General features: G+C 36.1%; 1 protein-coding gene across 1 annotated transcript; it reads left to right on the forward strand.

The window, feature by feature from the left end:
- Positions 1–5,395: 5,395 nt before the first annotated feature.
- Positions 5,396–21,109, forward strand: LOC127831481 (uncharacterized). Its single transcript, XM_052356463.1, has 10 exons — positions 5,396–5,532; positions 5,660–6,327; positions 6,606–6,764; positions 7,552–8,305; positions 9,667–11,742; positions 12,066–12,664; positions 13,463–13,724; positions 15,720–15,839; positions 17,835–17,948; positions 21,063–21,109. Exons 2-10 carry the CDS (start codon positions 5,797–5,799, stop codon positions 21,107–21,109), a joined length of 4,662 nt encoding a protein of 1,553 aa, XP_052212423.1. The 5' UTR covers positions 5,396–5,532; positions 5,660–5,796.
- Positions 21,110–21,246: the final 137 nt, after the last annotated feature.

The raw sequence follows: 21,246 nt of genomic DNA on the forward strand, positions 1-21,246 counted from the left end.
ACTACATTCGTAGTACCCATGTAAATGTTTTGCATTTAAATCTCAGTATTCAATATACGTACACTGTATTTTTTCATATTTGTTGATATATTTAGTTCCAAAAATAATCTTAGAGTTATTGAATTATTGTCACATTCCACACAATTTAAATACCGGTATTTGCCTACTGACAATATTGACAAGTGGTTTATATTGCAAAAAAATCTTCAAAAGAACAATGTTCCAAGCTATTTCTGGCATTTATTAGTTCCTTTTTTTAATTGTCCGAAAATAAATATGTCCGAAAATATGTCCGTAGCAGTTGACGCGAATACACGAAAAGCTCCGAAGACTCCGCCAGTCATCGACAGCAATCGGATAACCAGCGAACCTAAAGTAAACAGACGTGTTTACGGGCCAGATAAATATTCAATGAAACGCTCGTAGTAATTGATATATATATTTGTTGTCTTTAAGTTGTATACCTGCATAGAAAAAAATGATTGTAGATATATTACAGTTATTTTGGAAATTGTTACACGCAAGAGTGTTTATGTGATCCTCGTAGCCATTTCTCCTATCTTGTGCTTATCTAACTCGAATTTGAGGCTTTGATCCGAATATTGACACCTTGCCGATCATATTGAAACATGGAAGTTGAACGTCATACTGTTGTATGCAACTTAAAGACAGTAGGCAGATAAACCAGTTTACAACTCTGTCCTCGGCTCACAGATAACCCATTTAAACAGAAAACATATATTAAGTAACATGCGAAATACATCTCCCACCAATCAGTTCGAGCATACTGATAACCTAATTTTGTCACGTGACGGAGAAAACTGCGCATTAGAACCAAAATCGTTTGTTGTAGAGGTCGAGTGTATCATATTTATATTAATATTTGATATTTCTAGTTGATGGCATATTTATTCGATTATAATTGCACGATTTATTGAGGTATATTGTATTAATGGCTATATTCTGTTCGAATTCGACAAGTGTTCGGGAATTTTTTTACGATAAATACACAAATAAGATGAGTGTTTGTTTTTGCTGTAATGTGCAGTGTTTCGTCCAACACTTACTATGAATTGTCAGTACATTAATTTTCCTTTTTAGTGGAGTAATCTGCGTTTACTGTTGATAACGCAAGAAAAAAGCCACGACATGTAAAGGTATTTAACTACATTTTAGCGATAAGCTAATTATGCACGTTTGGGTAGCAATACCTTCGCATTTCAGGATTGCTTAAGATTGATTCTATTAAACCTGTTCAACTGTTATCATTGAACATCCACATGAGTTGATACAATTATATGGTTTGATTTAAACATAAGAGATGGTATTCAACAAGAAAACCATTCCAAAACTACAGCGCATGTCGATGTAATCATAACGTAAACTATATAAAATGACGTGTGCATAGACACGTGCAAGCACGTCACTTATCTCAAACGGTTTAAACAATAACTTAACTTGCGTCATCGCTTAGCAAATGTCAATTCAGAACATTGAAGGTTTACACTTGTTTAAAGGTTCTGATTACCTCCCGTTTTGTCTTTAAACATCTTAAAGGCACGAACTCGTAAATAAACATTTACCTCGTAGCATTGTATTTCAATTGAATTACATGAACAGTAAACTGTTGAATTTATCAAATTAATCCGATTGAATAAATATATGTTTTTACATAAACGTTACATTTTAACAGAAAGCCTACACAAGACTTGCGGCTATCTAAGACGATGAATGAGTTACTGGTCACCCACATTTGCATTTTAGCCATAGGCAATCGTTTTAAAACATTAACATAAAGTTATATTTAAGAAATCCGTATAACCGATAAATGTATTACGGAAACAACGTAGCTTTAAAACCATCTAAAAATGTTAATACTTTGTTAATATGGTAGCAGTTTAAAAAAAAAACATACGTATACTATTTATTATTTAGACATAGAAATGAGGCATCAGTATTCGATGAGATGAATACAATTAATTTCGTGATTTAAGAAGAGTTAACTATCATATTGAAGTGTCATATATTATGGAAATCATAATGTAACAGGTAATATCATTCCGTCGTCATAAAAAATATTAAGTATATGCGTTTGTATTTGTGTTTGTGTTTAGTAACCAAGTATAGCAATGATAAAGCTCAGTTTTGCACGGAAAAAATCTGAAAGTGTACTTGATATTATTTGAAAAAAAGGAATATTTACATAACATGTCAGTCGAAAGTATAATATCCGATAATTTCATCACGGTTAACCTGCAATCGAAAAACATCACAGTTTTTACGATTTTTATAAGTTTAATTCACCTTTGTTCGCAGCAAACAGAGCGTGTCTGTACTATGTATCTAAAAGGGTATAATTGCATGATAATTATATCCTGTTGACTTATGTAAAGTGTATCATTAGCGTTATTTTTCTAAGGCAGCAACGCTCTGACGTATTGCGTTTTGATTTGGCACGTATGTTTCTATATTTCAACGGCCAGTGATGTACAACAATATTTGCAACAAGAGCTGTCACCATATGATGACATATGCCCCCGAAAAACGCTTTTTCGAAACCTAAACGCAGATTTCGAAACCTAAACGCGGACCCAAAGTTCAAGGTCAAGGTCAAAGTGGTCAAAATGTGTGCGTATGGAAAGGCCTTGTCCATATGCACATGCATACCAAATATGAAGGTTACATCTGAAGCGACATAGAAGTTATGAGAAGTTATGAGCATGTTTCGAAAGCTAGTGTGACGGACAGACAGACGGACGGACAGACGGTCAGACAGACGGACGGACGGACAGACGGACAGACGGACGGAAATGCGATCACTATATGCCCGCCTTCGGGGACATAAAAATATTATAAGAAATTCAAGTTTGATATAATGCAAAACTTCAATAAAATATCAATTCAACTAATTATCGTGGTTGCATATCAGAAGTACGCGCATACAAAATTACGAAAGCTCGCCTGCAATCATTTTTGGAATAGCAGTTGTTTTAGGGTACCATAGCTCATTAACAATTCTTATACATTAATTTGATTTAAAAAAATGCAGAACGCGTGTTTTTGCGTGCTTATTTTTTTTAGAAAATCAGCCGTTCTATTTTGAAAATGGCCCGATACAAAATTGCGTTTCCATAATTTGAATAAGCAGATAAATTTTAACAATAATCTATTGTCAATTTAGAAAGATTAGTAATACAAATTACATCAATATTTATCACGAATATTTGATATCTCCATCTTTAGAGGAGACTAGATGCATGTTCGTGATCGTGTTTTAATTAAGTGTAAGCATCTACAAGGAACATGGCACAGTCTCTAATAATACTCAAATTGTGTGATGAAGTTAGCGTATGTGTTATCTAGACGTGTGTTTTGTGGTTTACAGTCAGTATATATATATATATATATATATATATATATATATATATATATATATATATATATATATATATATATATATATATATATTCCTCGCACGTGTAGTTGTCAATTTGTATGAGCTTTATATAGTACTTGTCTATAATACATAGCTTTAGTAGTTTTTTTTTCTTGACTAAAAACAAGTCTCTTTCATGCTTTTACTTTTGAATAACCTCAAACTCGCTTAACTAATAGCCGCCTTACACTTTATCAGCAAGCTTTGACCGTTTTTGTATATCGAGGTTTTATATGAATTATACATGCTCAATATGTTTTGAGATTTTGCTCTTATCTTGTTCGATATAAATGCTATAACAAACTATCGACTACATCAGTTTTCAGTCGCTTTTGAAATGTGGGTAAGATAAACATTAAATAACCTGCGTGTCGTATTTACGCAGGAATTTGAAAATGTTGTATATTGATTTTCACTATTGGTTGGTGACTTGCATATCTAAACCTAACGGTTATGTTATTTATCTTTTTATGACTCGTTAGAATCGATTGAAAGAATTAAAATAATTGTACTCGTCCCCACAATGCTGATTAAATAATACGTTTGCTTATGCTTTAACGCAACTGTGGAACACACTTCTTATACATAATTAATATAATATATTAAATTTAAAGTACAAGATTAATGGACTGTATCAATAAATCAATTAGTGTTACTTCAATAGTCGAACCGATTCATTATAATATCAGACTTTGAATAGCGCAGTAGATTGAGCCATACTTTGTAAACTGCTTTTATCTGATGACTGAACAACGACAGCAGACACAACTTATATTGACTTTACTCGACTCAGCTAACGTCTAGCGTGATTTTTTTCTGAATATTTCACGTCACGCTCGTACAACCTGGCCGCCAGGCGGCGTGATGTGTTTTAATGGCTTTAGTGAACAGCATTTAATCGATGGGTTAACTGTCGGAAGTTAAGATTACGCCTAAAAGTCATAAACAAAAACTCCTTATATTACTAAATCAGGCGCGATGTTTCCAGTAGTTCATACACCGATGTAATGCAGACGAACTATTCAAGTCGAATGAATGCAAAACAAAGACGAGTTTAGCTTTAATTTTAGCCCTCTTAAGGCATTAAGGTACTACCATACGCTGGCATATGAATCGTGTTATACTGAAATCTTAGTTTCATGTTGTCGATCATCTAATAGTTGACATGCTCACCAAACAATAAAGTCATTTTATATTGATGAATGATCATTGTCGTCGTTAGTATTCGTATGCAATTACGTCATGTGACATTATTTTAATAAAAAGAAAGTACGTTCATAAATACTTATGTTTAAATTTGCTTTGGAAGTGGGATCATTGGGAAATGAAAGAAAGGCTTCGATATGGATTGCAGGGTTTACTATCTTGTAAATATCAAATTTTAATGCTACCCATAATACTTGCTTTTTTATGACTGTAATGTGACTTTTTTATATCGCTAAATAATGAACACAATAATAATATTAAATAGTTCTCGAACAAATAAAGCGTTACCCTTATGCTAATATTCTGGCATGCCCTACTAAAAAGTTTACAACGATTCGAAATCAACGAGCTCAGAGTAGTGGCACTAGTGAGTGAGGTTCTCTCTTTTTAAGTTTTTATCTTTTAATCTGTCTTTTTCTTCCATAATAATTATTATATGCCATACTTTTTCATATAGCTCACTCGTCCTATGGTGCATTTTCGTGACAAAATGAGCTCGTGATATGTACAAGAGGGCATCAGATAAATATTGTCATTTTGGGAACAAATGGTACTCCTACATGTATTATTGTCATCTTTTGAATGATGTATTCTGTTATAAAGGTAAAACCTGCAAACTCAACTATGTATTCTTTTTGCAGGCAATATAACATAACGGAGTAAAGAATTCATATTTCAACTTCTTCCGGCATTTTAAGTGTGCGCAATACAGGCGTTATTATTAATATGAATATAATATATTTTTCCAGAATCTTCAAATTGTACTACATGACGAGCCGAGAGTAGATACACATTTCATGAAGTTTTCATTATAGTCAAACTGGTGTTTACATTTATAGTGACAATGGAAGAAAGACTTGCGAAGAAAGAGACACAAAACTGGCTTAAATGTATGTTTGCAACATATACGACTAGGGATGTATTTGCACAATTAGCCGATCTCGGATTTTTTTAAACATTTTACTCGCATGTACGAAGACGATCTAAGTTTTGTAAAATATGCTTATTTAATTATAGGACAAATAAAGCAACCAAGATAACATGATCAGAGGATGCTAACAGACAAGAACATTTACGACGTGCCATAATACCATCTACTCATTGGTTGTCCACAAACTAACTCTCTACTGAATGGGACATTTAGTCTCCTGGGAATGGCTGCCGAAACCAACATCTTCACCGATAAGCAGACCAATAACTGGTTCAAAGCGTGCATTGCCCTCAATTTGACAAAGGATGGATTGACTGACTTTGTTGTGACTGAATTATTAAACGTCCAAACAATAGTTGGAAGAAGTTGTGGACAATGCTTTATTCAAAACCTTATACCGTGTCCAACTCGGGACGTGTGTAAAAAGAGGAAAATAAATAACTGTCCTTTCCACAATTCACAACAACCAAAGTCATGCCAAACATGTGATAAAGTAAAACAAAATATCACATTGTTACACAGATTTAAAGGTCCTAGTTGGGCAAACACTAAAGCTGAATTATGGGCAACGGATCCGTGGGAAATCGGTAAATGCTACCTCCCACCGGACGGATATAGCAGCGTATCATCTGTGCAAGAATCTGACTTCAATGGTGTGGTTAGCATTGTGTTGAGCTGCACACATTTCCAGACATGCCTCTCCGCCGCATGTCTATCACCGCCTCCACCTGATAAGCAATGCCCGCTAGAAAAGGTATTCTTAAAATATACCAGTCTAATGGGCTGAATATGTGATCATTTTTTTCAAAGTTTAGTTTGTTAACTGAATCATCATAATAATATGTTTTGTGTCATGCAATTATTTCTCATTGTATCAAATATGCAAGTCTTATTTAAAATAGTCTGTGCATATTTAAGCATTTTTTATATCACGTGTAATAACTTTGACGCTGACAGTCCATATGTGTGTAGGTTTACCTCAATGCTGCTTCTCTTGGTCTTTAACGTCACAGCGATCCTTTCTCTCTCTAGGTCCGACAAATAGGCCGAGATGTACGCCACACTGCCGACTGCAAGGTTACAGATGCTGATCTGCAGTACTTCTTTCTGAAACTGACCACCCTACTTGCTGATCCGGTCCGCTTATTGCATGATACCTCAGCGACAGAAGCGCGCAGGAAACTCAGTGATGTAAATATTATTGTGTTTGTGTTGTTTGTCTCTATATAAAGGTGTATACAGTGTATTTTAGTGAAGGATGATGTAAGCAATAGTCCACAGAAATAATTGTACAATGATATTTTGGAGCGAATTGTAAATCTGTGTCATGTAATAATAGATATTTGTATTCATCCTGATACGGAAACATGTTAGGAACGGTATGCAATTAGCAAACGCTTTAAGTGGACAGAAAACATAATTATTTGATAACAGACCAGAGGAATGTCTTATTTGAAAATATTATTATATCGTTCAGTTTATGTAAATTGGTCTATAGCTATTATCTACTGCGCCTATGCTTGATTATGTGACTAGAAAATCTCGCTTGAAATCTTTTTGAATGAAAATCTAGAAACTGTTTTAGGAAATTACATCAAAATCGTGCATTGAACTAGCACCAATAAACTGGACATACAGGGCATATCACTACTGTCGTCACATATCAACTTAATCACTCATATTTGCACCTTTGAAATATTCACTCTTTTTGGCCGGAGATACTGAAGTCACATTATTGAAAGGAGATATTGAAATCGCATTCTTAAATGACAGTAAATAATTAGTACAATCCATTAAGGCTTTATTAAAAACAGACGCATATATGAATTAAACAAATGTCAATTTGATAATTTTATATATTTTTTACTGCCTTGCAAAATTTGCTCTACTTGATCTGTTGTATAATATGCAGACACAGATAATATAATAATGACAATCTGTATCGATAATAATCTACAAATACAAATAATGTTTGTAGTTGCAGAATGATCGTCTTTCACTTGTTGATTTGGGCAAGATGTTGAAAGAAGCAAATCAGACCCTCACACATGCAAAAGAGGCCGGAGAACGTTTTTCCAAAGAGGCTGAAAGGACCCTGAAAGAAGGACTGAATACCTTAGAAGCTAAAATACAGGCTGCAAAAGAACTCCTTGAAAACAAAACACAAACTAGTGAACAACGAATTGAAAAAAAGGCACAGTCTGGTGAACAGCGCCTTGAAAACAAGACACAGGCTGGAGAACAACGCATTGAAAACAAGACACGGGCTGGAGAAAAAAGCATTGAAAACAAGACACAGGCTGGAGAGCAAAGCATTGAAAACAAGACACAGGCTGGAGAACAAAGCATTACAAACAAATCACAGGCTGGAGAACAACGCATTGAAAACAAGACACAGGCTGGGGAACAGAGCATTGAAAACAAGACACAGACTGGAGAACAAATAATTGAAAACAAGACACAGGCTGGAAAACAAAGCATTGAAAACAAAGCACAGGCTGGGGAACAGAGCATTGCACACAAGACACATGCTGGAGAACAAAGCATTGAAAACAAGACACAGGCTGGAGAGCAAAGCATTGAAAACAAGACACAGGCTGGAGAACAATGCATTGAAAACAAGACACAGGCTGGCGAACAAAGCATCGAAAACAAGACACAGGAAAGCATCAACCGCATAAATCAAGCAGCGATTGGAAATGAGCTAGACGAATACGAGCGTGGTGTAACAGGTTTGTGAACAAGTTTTATTAAACAATATATATATATATATATATATATATATATGCGGGGAAGATATATATATATATATATAATATCGTTATAACATATGTGCACACTACAATAATTGTGAACTACCAAGCTGACAAACATTAGCACATTCACAGCGCGGGAAAATTAATAGAAATCGTACAATAGCATATTTGATACTTATTGTTATAAGCATCAACTTATCGAGGTACATTAAATAAATAACAACATCAAAGGCAAAGGGTTGAATGCGTTATCAAGTTAAAACACGTTTGAGGCCAACACTTACTTGTTGCACTCTCTATCCCACATTCAACACTAAATACATACTTGCTTTTTGTTAAAAGTTACACCGAGGTTTATTTGCGACGGTTAATTACTCTCCCTGTAACTCAACTACTTTTCTTCTGTAAGGGAAACTCAGATTATTCCAATGTATTTTCCATACCCGAAATTATATTGAAACATTTCGTGCTTATATTATTTGACACAGATTGAAGTAACACAAACGCGGACCCTAAGTTCAAGGTCAAGGTCAAAGGGGTCAAAATGTGTGTGCGTATGGGAAGACCTTGTCCATATACACATGCATACCAAATATGAAGGTTACACCTGAAGAGACATAGAAGTTATGAGCACTTTTCGAAACCTAAACGCAAAGTGTGACAGACGGACAGACAGTCAGACAGACAGACAGACAGACAGACAGACAGACAGACGGACAGTGCGATCACTATATACCAACCTTCGGGGGCATACAAATATCAGCACTAGTTTTGATTTAAATCTGGTCGTATATTAAACATGCGGATGCTTGATCGCGCCGCTAGAGTACAAATTGAACTCCTTGCAATCTCGATCTAACCACTTGAATCATGGTAATTTCGGTGGTTCTGTTTTAAGGCGCTGTAATTTCACTGCAATAACCGTGAGTTATAAATCGCTAAGAAGTGATAATAAACATGCGTTAAACAATGCTAAAAAGTTGACCATGACGCTCTGGAGATTGTTAAGAAATAATGCTTTTAAATGAGTAATTTATCGATTTTAAAACGATTGATAATATGTCTAATATGTTTAAATATACTAACTTTCACAATCGATGTCTTTGCAGCTTAAACAAGTTAGATTACTTTACGCGGTTTATTGTCTCAATAACAAAAGCATAAAAAAACCTGAATAAATAGTTAAGCGGTTTTATACACAGTGTTTTAAAACTCTCTTCCCCGCATACAAACATTTAAACAACTCATGAACATACGCTATGAGTACTAAATGATTATTATTATCTTCCTTTTGGATTGAATCACAAATTAATTTAAATCAACATTAATCGTTTCAGAGTTTCGCGGACGGTTAATACAATTTTATATGACGACGAAAAATACTGTATCTGTTTCACCATTAAGAGAAGGTCGTGACAAACCAATCTGGGATGTATTTGTACAACCGAAATTAACCCACATTACAATGGAGAAAGATGGATCTCGCACGAAAACGGAAAACGTGGTTCATCAATACAAAGCCTTATTTTATAAAGACGAAAAACTCAATAACCGTGTATTTGTTCAAGGAGAACCCGGTATTGGGAAGACTACATTTCTTACTAAACTGGCGCTTGACTGGTGTGATGTTGCAATTTCGCCCAATCAGGAACACAAGACTACATTTAGTGATGTCGATACGTTGAAGGAGTTCAAGTTTCTCTTTTACATATCACTAAGAGATGCAATGGACAAGCGTGAGGTTATAGAGATGATCAAAACACAAATAATCGACAGTATTTATGATGGTGATAAACGCGAAGAGACCCTAAATCTGTTACCACAAATCCTAGAACGAGAGACATGCATCGTCGCTATGGATGGGCTTAATGAATGGATTGATCGTTTGAATAAATGCGTTATACCTTTACTTGGACACTGTTATATAAAGTGCGTATCTATAATTACATCACGGCCATGGAAAATGACGGATGAGCGAATCAAAGATTCTGAAATTAACAGTTTAATAGAAATTGAAGGACTAATTGATTCCGAAGAATTAGCAAAGCACATTATACACAGTCTTTCGACTGGTAATGTAAAAACACACACTGAATTCATGAATTACGTAAACGAACGTCAATTGAGGCATTTTCTTACGTCACCCTGGCTACTAACTGTGTTAGTCAATTTGTGGATGAACGATAAGGTCTTTACGGATTCACTGTGTCAAATAAATTGTATTCTAATAGACATACTCTTTAAGAATGCAAATGCGAAAATGGGCTATTTTCAAAAAGGGAATCGTTTTCAGTGTTTATACAATACACGTTTTATTCAGCAGCAGATCGATATTTTTGATGCGCTTGCGAATGCTGCGTTTAATGTTACCTTTACATCAAACAAATCCTTAGTGTTCACCGAGCGGGAATTATTGAACTACATGTCAGAAGATCAGTTGAAATTTTGCCTTCATGCTGGTGTATTAACGAAAAGATACAGCTTCAACATAGAACCATGGGATGCACAGTTTTCATTTATACACGAGACAGTACAGGAATTCATGGCTGCCTATCATATCGCAAATTCAACGCAAGACCTCTTAACACATTTCGAAACCGTATTGAAATGTAGTGTGCTAGAAATGAGTCAAACAATACTTTATCTGTGTGGACTTGACTGTAACAAAGCTAATAAACTAATTAACTTTCTAGTCGACGACAAATTCCTCAAAGACATCAGCTGTGGACGTAGATTATACATAATGGGACTTTATGATCGGGAACATTTAGAAACATTTCAGACTTTCAATTTCCTAAACATAAACGTTTTTAAATCAAAGCATGATCTGAAGGATGACCGTGCACGTTGCGTAGCACTTTCAGTATTGTTCCAGCGCATGGTCATAGCTGGTTGCAAAGAGGCGCAAGCAAGCGGTCAAAATGACATGTGCATACAGTGTAGACACTTTTCATTTATTTCATCTCTAAATGAATCGGAATCGAGCGCTTTGAAAGTACTTTTAATGTTCAACAAGTCAGATGTTCAGTCCCTTATTTTAGAAAGTAATGTTCTTCAAATAAGCGAAATACTGACAGTACTTAAACAATCTAAACATAGTCTACAGAGCATTAAGATGACGGTTACTCCAGAAATGAATAAAGCATTACATCAGACGCGCATACAGGAGATGCACATTACCGGGGAAATTGATGAATTATCGTCCGGTGTACTTCCATCATTGTCTAAATTAACGATTTTAAAAATAGAGGACTCGATCATTTTAGAAGACATTCTTCTACCTTACACAATACAATATATTTCTTTATTTCGGTGTACGTGTACTGCTCTGTTTACACGACGGTTACTAGCGCAATTATCATCATTTGAACACGATGTTCATTGTGTTTTAGATGATGTAAATGTAACCGATTGTAATACGCAACAGCCATTTCAGTCAGACTTATGTTCAAGGGACAAAATATCATCCTAAATTTAACAAATGGCAATATTACCGTATATGGGTTATTGCGTCGAATAACTATCGAAAAACTGTGCCTGGGAACGTCAAATGATGTCACATTAGCATCAGAAATTCTTCACACGCTTAGCAATCTAACAAAACTTTATTTAAGTGGGACCCATACGGATCAACACGATCTCAATCTACCTGCTTCACTCAAATGTATTAGCCTGCTGAAAGTCGAATGTTCATCGGAGTGGTTGTATGGCTTGTTGCTCACGCTGTCTTCACTAGATCATCCTGTCACGTGTAAGATGTGGGGTGTTGTTTTGCAGTCAATAGAACAATCCAATGAAGATGATTCAAATACAAATGTATCTGACTTGCGATCTAAAATATTGGCATGTGACCTGCCCAATATCAAGATATTAGTAAACAATGGCAATATGGAACTTTTTGAATTACTTCGTGAAACAAGTACAAGGATTCTAGACCTGAGAACCGCTGAGTGTGCTTCATTAGCATCAACAATTCTTCACACGCTCAATAAGCTAACGAAACTGTATTTATGGGGAACCTATATGGGTCGATGTGAACTCAATCTGCCGGATTCATTACAATGTATAAGCCTCCAAAAAGTCGAATGTTCATCTGAGTGGTTGTATGGCTTGTTGATCACGCTGTCTTCACTAGATCATCCTGTCACTATTGACATTAGGGATGTTGTTTTGCAGTCAATAGAACAATCCAATAAAGATGATTCAAATACAAATGTATCTGACTTGCGATCTAAAATATTGTCATGTGACATGCCCAATATCGAGATATTAGTAAACAATTGCAATATGGAACTTTTTGAATTACTTCGTGAAACAAGTACAAGGATTCTAGACCTGAGAACCGCTGAGTGTGTCTCATTAGCATCAACAATTCTTCACACGTTCAATAAGCTAACGAAACTGTATTTATGGGGAACCTATATGGGTCGATGTGAACTAAATCTGCCGGATTCATTACAATGTATTAGCCTCCAAAAAGTCGAATGTTCATCTGAGTGGTTGTATGGCTTGTTAATCACGCTGTCTTCACTAGATCATCCTGTCACTATTGACATTTGGGTTGTTGTTTTGCAGTCAATAGAACAATCCAATAAAGATGATTCAAATACAAATGTATCTGACTTGCGATCTAAAATATTGTCATGTGACATGCCCAATATCAAGATATCAGTACACAATTGCAATATGGAACTTTTTGAATTACTTCGTGAAACAAGTACAAGGATTCTAGACCTGAGAACCGCTGAGTGTGCTTCATTAGCATCAACAATTCTTCACACTCTCAATAAGCTAACGAAACTGTATTTATGGGGAACCTATATGGGTCGATTTGAACTCAATCTGCCGGATTCATTACAATGTATTAGCCTCCAAATAGTCGAATGTTCATCAGAGTGGTTGTATGGCTTGTTGATCACGCTGTCTTCACGAGATCATCCTGTCATTATTGAGATGTGGGATGTTGTTTTGCAGTCAATAGAACAATCCAATAAATATGATTCAAATACAAATGTATCTTACTTGCGATCTAAAATATTGTCATGTGACATGCCCAATATCAAGATATTAGTAAACAATTGCAATATGGAACTTTTTGAATTACTTCGTGAAACAAGTACAAGGATCCTAAACCTGAGAACCGCTGAGTGTGCTTCATTAGCATCAACAATTCTTCACACGCTCAATAAGCTAACGAAACTGTATTTATGGGGAACCTATATGGGTCGATGTGAACTCAATCTGCCGGATTCATTACAATGTATTAGCCTCCAAAAAGTCGAATGTTCATCTGAGTGGTTGTATGGCTTGTTGATCACGCTGTCTTCACTAGATCATCCTGTCACGATTGAGATGTGGGATGTTGTTTTGCAGTCAATAGAACAATCCAATGAAGGTGATTCAAATACAAATGTATCTTACTTGCGATCTAAAATATTGGCATGTGACATGCCCAATATCGAGATAGTAGTGGTAAATGGCAATATGGAACTTTTTGAATTACTTCGTGAAACAAGTACAAGGATTCTAGACCTGAGAACCGCTGAGTGTGCTTCATTAGCATCAACAATTCTTCACACGTTCAATAAGCTAACGTTACTGTATTTATGGGGAACCTATATAGGTCGATGTGAACTCAATCTGCCGGATTCATTACAATGTATTAGCCTCCAAAAAGTCGAATGTTCATCTGAGTGGTTGTATGGCTTGTTGATCACGCTGTCTTCACTAGATCATCCTGTCACTATTGACATTAGGGATGTTGTTTTGCAGTCAATAGAAGAATCCAATAAAGATGATTCAAATACAAATGTATCTGACTTGCGATCTAAAATATTGTCATGTGACATGCCCAATATCAAGATATTAGTAAACAATGGCAATATGGAACTTTTTGAATTACTTCGTGAAACAAGTACAAGGATTCTAGTCCTGAGAACCGCTGAGTGTGCTTCATTAGCATCAACAATTCTTCACACGCTCAATAAGCTAACGAAACTGTATTTATGCGGAACCTATATGGGTCGATGTGAACTCAATCTGCCGGATTCATTACAATGTATTAGCCTCAAAATAGTCGAATGTACATCAGAGTGGTTGTATGGCTTATTGATCACGCTGTCTTCACTAGATCATCCTGTCACTATTGAGATGTGGGATGTTGTTTTGCAGTCAATAGAACAATCCAATAAAGATGATTCAAATACAAATGTATCTGACTTGCGATCTAAAATATTGTCATGTGACATGCCTAATATCAAGATATAAGTAAACAATTGCAATATGGAACTTTTTGAATTATTTCGTGAAACAAGTACAAGGATTCTAGACCTGAGAACCGCTGAGTGTACCTCATTAGCATCAACAATTCTTCACACGCTCAATAAGCTAACGGAACTGTATTTATGGGGAACCTATATGGGTCGATGTGAACTCAATCTGCCGGATTCATTACAATGTATTAGTCTGCAGAAAGTCGAATGTTCATCTGAGTGGTTGTATGGCTTGTTGATCACGCTGTCTTCACTAGATCATCCTGTCACTATTGACATTAGGGATGTTGTTTTTCTGTCAATAGAACAATCCAATAAAGATGATTCAAATACAAATGTATCTGACTTGCGATCAGAAATATTGTCATGTGACATGCCCAATATCAAGATATTAGTAAACAATGGCAATATGGAACTTTTTGAATTACTTCGTGAAACAAGTACAAGGATTCTAGACCTGAGAACCGCTAAGTGTGCTTCATTAGCATCAACAATTCTTCACACGCTCAATAAGCTAACGAAACTGTATTTATGGGGAACCTATATGGGTCGATGTGAACTCAATCTGCCGGATTCATTACAATGTATTAGCCTCCAAAAAGTCGAATGTTCATCTGAGTGGTTGTATGGCTTGTTGATCACGCTGTCTTCACTAGATCATCCTGTCATTATTGAGATGTGGGATGTTGTTTTGCAGTCAATAGAACAATCCAATAAAGATGATTCAAATACAAATGTATCTGACTTGCGATCTAAAATATTGTCATGTGACATGCCTAATATCAAGATATTAGTAAACAATTGCAATATGGAACTTTTTGAATTACTTCGTGAAACAAGTACAAAGATTCTAGACCTGAGAACCGCTGAGTGTACCTCATTAGCATCAACAATTCTTCACACGCTCAATAAGCTAACGGAACTGTATTTATGGGGAACCTATATGGGTCGATGTGAACTCAATCTGCCGGATTCATTACAATGTATTAGTCTGCAGAAAGTCGAATGTTCATCTGAGTGGTTGTATGGCTTGTTGATCACGTTGTCTTCACTAGATCATCCTGTCATGATTGAGATGTGGGATGTTGTTTTTCTGTCAATAGAACAATACAATGAAGATGATTCAAATACAAATGTATCTGACATGCGATCTAAAATATTGTCATGTGACATGCCCAATATCGAGATATTAGTAAACAATGGCAATATGGAACTTTTTGAATTACTTCGTGAAACAAGTACAAGGATTCTAGAACTGAGAACCGCTGAGTGTGCTTCATTAGCATCAACAATTCTTCACACGCTCAATAAGCTAACGAAACTGTATTTATGCGGAACCTATATGGGTCGATGTGAACTCAATCTGCCGGATTCATTACAATGTATTAGCCTCCAAATAGTCGAATGTTCATCAGAGTGGTTGTATGGCTTGTTGATCACGCTGTCTTCACTAGATCATCCTGTCACTATTGAGATGCGGGATGTTGTTTTGCAGTCAATAGAACAATCCAATAAAGATGATTCAAATACAAATGTATCTGACTTGCGATCTAAAATATTGTCATGTGACCTGCCCAATATCAAGATATTAGTAAACAATGGCAATATGGAACTTTTTGAATTACTTCGTGAAACAAGTACAAGGATTCTAGACCTGAGAACCGCTGAGTGTGCTTCATTAGCATCAACAATTCTTCACACGCTCAATAAGCTAACGAAACTGTATTTATGCGGAACCTATATGGGTCGATGTGAACTCAATCTGCCGGATTCATTACAACGTATTAGTCTGCAGAAAGTCGAATGTTCATCTGAGTGGTTGTATGGCTTGTTGATCACGCTGTCTTCACTAGATCATCCTGTCACTATTGACATTAGGGATGTTGTTTTGCAGTCAATAGAACAATCCAATAAAGATGATTCAAATACAAATGTATCTGACTTGCGATCTAAAATATTGTCATGTGACATGCCTAATATCGAGATATTAGTAAACAATTGCAATATGGAACTTTTTGAATTACTTCGTGAAACAAGTACAAGGATTCTAGACCTGAGAACCGCTGAGTGTACATCATTAGCATCAACAATTCTTCACACGCTCAATAAGCTAACGGAACTGTATTTATGGGGAACCTATATGGGTCGATGTGAACTCATTCTGCCGGATTCATTACAATGTATTAGTCTGCAGAAAGTCGAATGTTCATCTGAGTGGTTGTATGGCTTGTTGATCACGTTGTCTTCACTAGATCATCCTGTCATGATTGAGATGTGGGATGTTGTTTTTCTGTCAATAGAACAATACAATGAAGATGATTCAAATACAAATGTATCTGACTTGCGATCTAAAATATTGTCATGTGACATGCCCAATATCAAGATATTAGTACACAATTGCAATATGAAACTTTTTGAATTACTTCGTGAAACAAGTACAAGGATTCTAGACCTGAGAACCGCTGAGTGTGCTTCATTAGCATCAACAATTCTTCACACTCTCAATAAGCTAACGAAACTGTATTTATGGGGAACCTATATGGGTCGATTTGAACTCAATCTGCCGGATTCATTACAATGTATTAGCCTCCAAATAGTCGAATGTTCATCAGAGTGGTTGTATGGCTTGTTGATCACGCTGTCTTCACTTGATCATCCTGTCATTATTGAGATGTGGGATGTTGTTTTGCAGTCAATAGAACAATCCAATAAATATGATTCAAATACAAATGTATCTGACTTGCGATCTAAAATATTGTCATGTGACATGCCCAATATCAAGATATTAGTAAACAATTGCAATATGGAACTTTTTGAATTACTTCGTGAAACAAGTACAAGGATCCTAAACCTGAGAACCGCTGAGTGTGCTTCATTAGCATCAACAATTCTTCACACGCTCAATAAGCTAACGAAACTGTATATATGCGGAACCTATATGGGTCGATGTGAACTCAATCTGCCGGATTCATTACAATGTATTAATCTCCAAAATGTCGAATGTTCATCAGAGTGGTTGTATGGCTTGTTGATCACGCTGTCTTCACTAGATCATCCTGTCACGATTGAGATGTGGGATGTTGTTTTGCAGTCAATAGAACAATCCAATGAAGATGATTCAAATACAAATGTATCTTACTTGCGATCTAAAATATTGGCATGTGACATGCCCAATATCGAGATAGTAGTGGTAAATGGCAATATGGAACTTTTTGAATTACTTCGTGAAACAGGTACAAGGATTCTAAACCTGAGAACCGCTGAGTGTGCTTCATTAGCATCAACAATTCTTCACACGTTCAATAAGCTAACGTTACTGTATTTATGCGGAACCTATATGGGTCGATGTGAACTCAATCTGCCGGATTCATTACAATGTATTAGCCTCCAAAAAGTCGAATGTTCATCTGAGTGGTTGTATGGCTTGTTGATCACGCTGTCTTCACTAGATCATCCTGTCACTATTGACATTTGGGATGTTGTTTTGCAGTCAATAGAACAATCCAATAAAGATGATTCAAATACAAATGTATCTGACTTGCGATCTAAAGTATTGTCATGTGACATGCCCAATATCGAGATATTAGTAAACAATTGCAATATGGAACTTTTTGAATTACTTCGTGAAACAAGTACAAGGATTCTAGACCTGAGAACCGCTGAGTGTGCTTCATTAGCATCAACAATTCTTCACACGTTCAATAAGCTAACGTTACTGTATTTATGGGGAACCTATATGGGTCGATGTGAACTCAATCTGCCGGATTCATTACAATGTATTAGCCTCCAAAAAGTCGAATGTTCATCTGAGTGGTTGTATGGCTTGTTGATCACGCTGTCTTCACTAGATCATCCTGTCACTATTGAGATTAGGGATGTTGTTTTGCAGTCAATAGAACAATCCAATAAAGATGATTCAAATACAAATGTATCTGACTTGCGATCTAAAATATTGTCATGTGACATGCCCAATATCGAGATATTAGTAAACAATTGCAATATGGAACTTTTTGAATTACTTCGTAAAACAAGTACAAGGATTCTAGACCTGAGAACCGCTGAGTGTGCTTCATTAGCATCAACAATTCTTCACACTCTCAATAAGCTAACGAAACTGTATTTATGGGGAACCTATATGGGTCGATGTGAACTAAATCTGCCGGATTCATTACAATGTATTAGCCTCCAAAAAGTCGAATGTTCATCTGAGTGGTTGTATGGCTTGTTAATCACGCTGTCTTCACTAGATCATCCTGTCACTATTGACATTTGGGATGTTGTTTTGCAGTCAATAGAACAATCCAATAAAGATGATTCAAATACAAATGTATCTGACTTGCGATCTAAAATATTGTCATGTGACATGCCCAATATCAAGATATTAGTACACACTTGCAATATGGAACTTTTTGAATTACTTCGTGAAACAAGTACAAGGATTCTAGACCTGAGAACCGCTGAGTGTGCTTCATTAGCATCAACAATTCTTCACACGCTCAATAAGCTAACGAAACTGTATTTATGCGGAACCTATATGGGTCGATGTGAACTCAATCTGCCGGATTCATTACAATGTATTAGCCTCCAAATAGTCGAATGTTCATCAGAGTGGTTGTACGGCTTGTTGATCACGCTGTCTTCACTAGATCATCCTGTCACGATTGAGATGTGGGATGTTGTTTTGCAGTCAATAGAACAATCCAATAAAGATGATTCAAATACAAATGTATCTTACTTGCGATCTAAAATATTGGCATGTGACATGCCCAATATCGAGATAGTAGTGGTAAATGGCAATATGGAACTTTTTGAATTACTTCGTGAAACAAGTACAAGGATTCTAAACCTGAGAACCGCTGAGTGTGCTTCATTAGCATCAACAATTCTTCACACGTTCAATAAGCTAACGTTACTGTATTTATGGGGAACCTATATGGGTCGATGTGAACTCAATCTGCCGGATTCATTACAATGTATTAGCCTCCAAAAAGTCGAATGTTCATCTGAGTGGTTGTATGGCTTGTTGATCACGCTGTCTTCACTAGATCATCCTGTCACTATTGACATTAGGGATGTTGTTTTGCAGTCAATAGAACAATCCAATGAAGATGATTCAAATACAAATGTATCTGACTTGCGATCTAAAATATTGTCATGTGACATGCCCAATATCGAGATATTAGTAAACAATTGCAATATGGAACTTTTTGAATTACTTCGTGAAACAAGAACAAGGATTCTAGACCTTTGAACCGCTGAGTGTGCCTCATTAGCATCAACAATTCTTCACACGCTCAATAAGCTAACGAAACTGTATTTATGGGGAACCTATATGGGTCGATGTGAACTCAATCTGTCGGATTCATTACAATGTATTAGTCTGCAAAATGTCGAATGTTCATCTGAGTGGTTGTATGGCTTGTTGATCACGCTGTCTTTATTAGATCATCCTGTCACGTGTGAGATGTGGGATGTTGTTTTGCAGTCAACAGAACAATCCAATTTGGATGAGTCACATATACCTGTATCTGACTTGCGATCTAAATTATGTTCAAGAGACATGTCCAATATCAAGATATTAGTGGTAAATGGCAATATGGAACTTTTTGAAATACTTCGTGAAACAAGTATAGGTATTCTAGACCTGAGATCCGCCGAGTGATCCTCATTAGCATCAGCAATTCTACACACGTTGAATAAGCTAACGAAGCTGTTTTATGGGGGACTTATATGGGTCGATGTGAACTCAATCTGCCGGATTCATTACAATGTATTAATCTCCAAAATGTCGAATGCTCATCTGAGTGGTTGTATGGCTTGTTGATCACGCTGTCTTCACTAGATCATCCTGTCACGATTGAGATGTGGGGTGTTGTTTTGCAGTCAATAGCACAATCCAATGAAGATGATTAAAATACAAATGTATCTGACTTGCGATCTTAAATAGTGTCATGTGACATGCTTAATATCGAGATAATAGTAAACCATGGCAATATGGAACTTTTTGAATTACTTCGGGAAACAAGTATAGGTATTCAAGACCTGAGAACCGCTGAGTGTGCCTCATTAGCATCAGCAATTCTACACACGCTCAATAAGTTAACATTTATGGGGAACCTATATGGGTCGATGTGAACTCTATCTACCAAATTCATTACAATGTATCAGCCTCCAAAATGTCGAATGTTCATCTGAGTGGTTGTATGGCTTGTTGATCAAGCTCTCTTCATTAGATCATCCTGTCACGTGTATGATGTGGGATGTTGTTTTTCAGTCAACAGAAATATCCAATGAAGATGATTCACATATACATATATCTGACATGCGATCAAAATTATGTTCAAGTGGCATGTCCAATATCAAGACATTAGTGGTAAATGGCAATATTGGACTTTTTGAATTACTTCGTGAAACAAGTACAAGGATTCTATCCCTGAGAACCGCTGAGTGTGCCTCATTAGCATCAGCAATTCTACACACGCTGAATAGGCTAACGAAGCTGTTTTGATGGTGGACCTATATGGGTCGATGTGAACTCAATCTGCCGGATTCATTACAATGTATTAATCTCCAAAAAGTCGAATGCTCATCTGAGTGTTTGTATGGCTTGTTGATCACGCTGTCTTCATTAGATCATCCTGTCAC

This window comes from Dreissena polymorpha, chromosome 5, assembly GCF_020536995.1.
Source record: "Dreissena polymorpha isolate Duluth1 chromosome 5, UMN_Dpol_1.0, whole genome shotgun sequence".
NCBI classification, from domain to species: Eukaryota; Metazoa; Mollusca; class Bivalvia; order Myida; family Dreissenidae; genus Dreissena; species Dreissena polymorpha.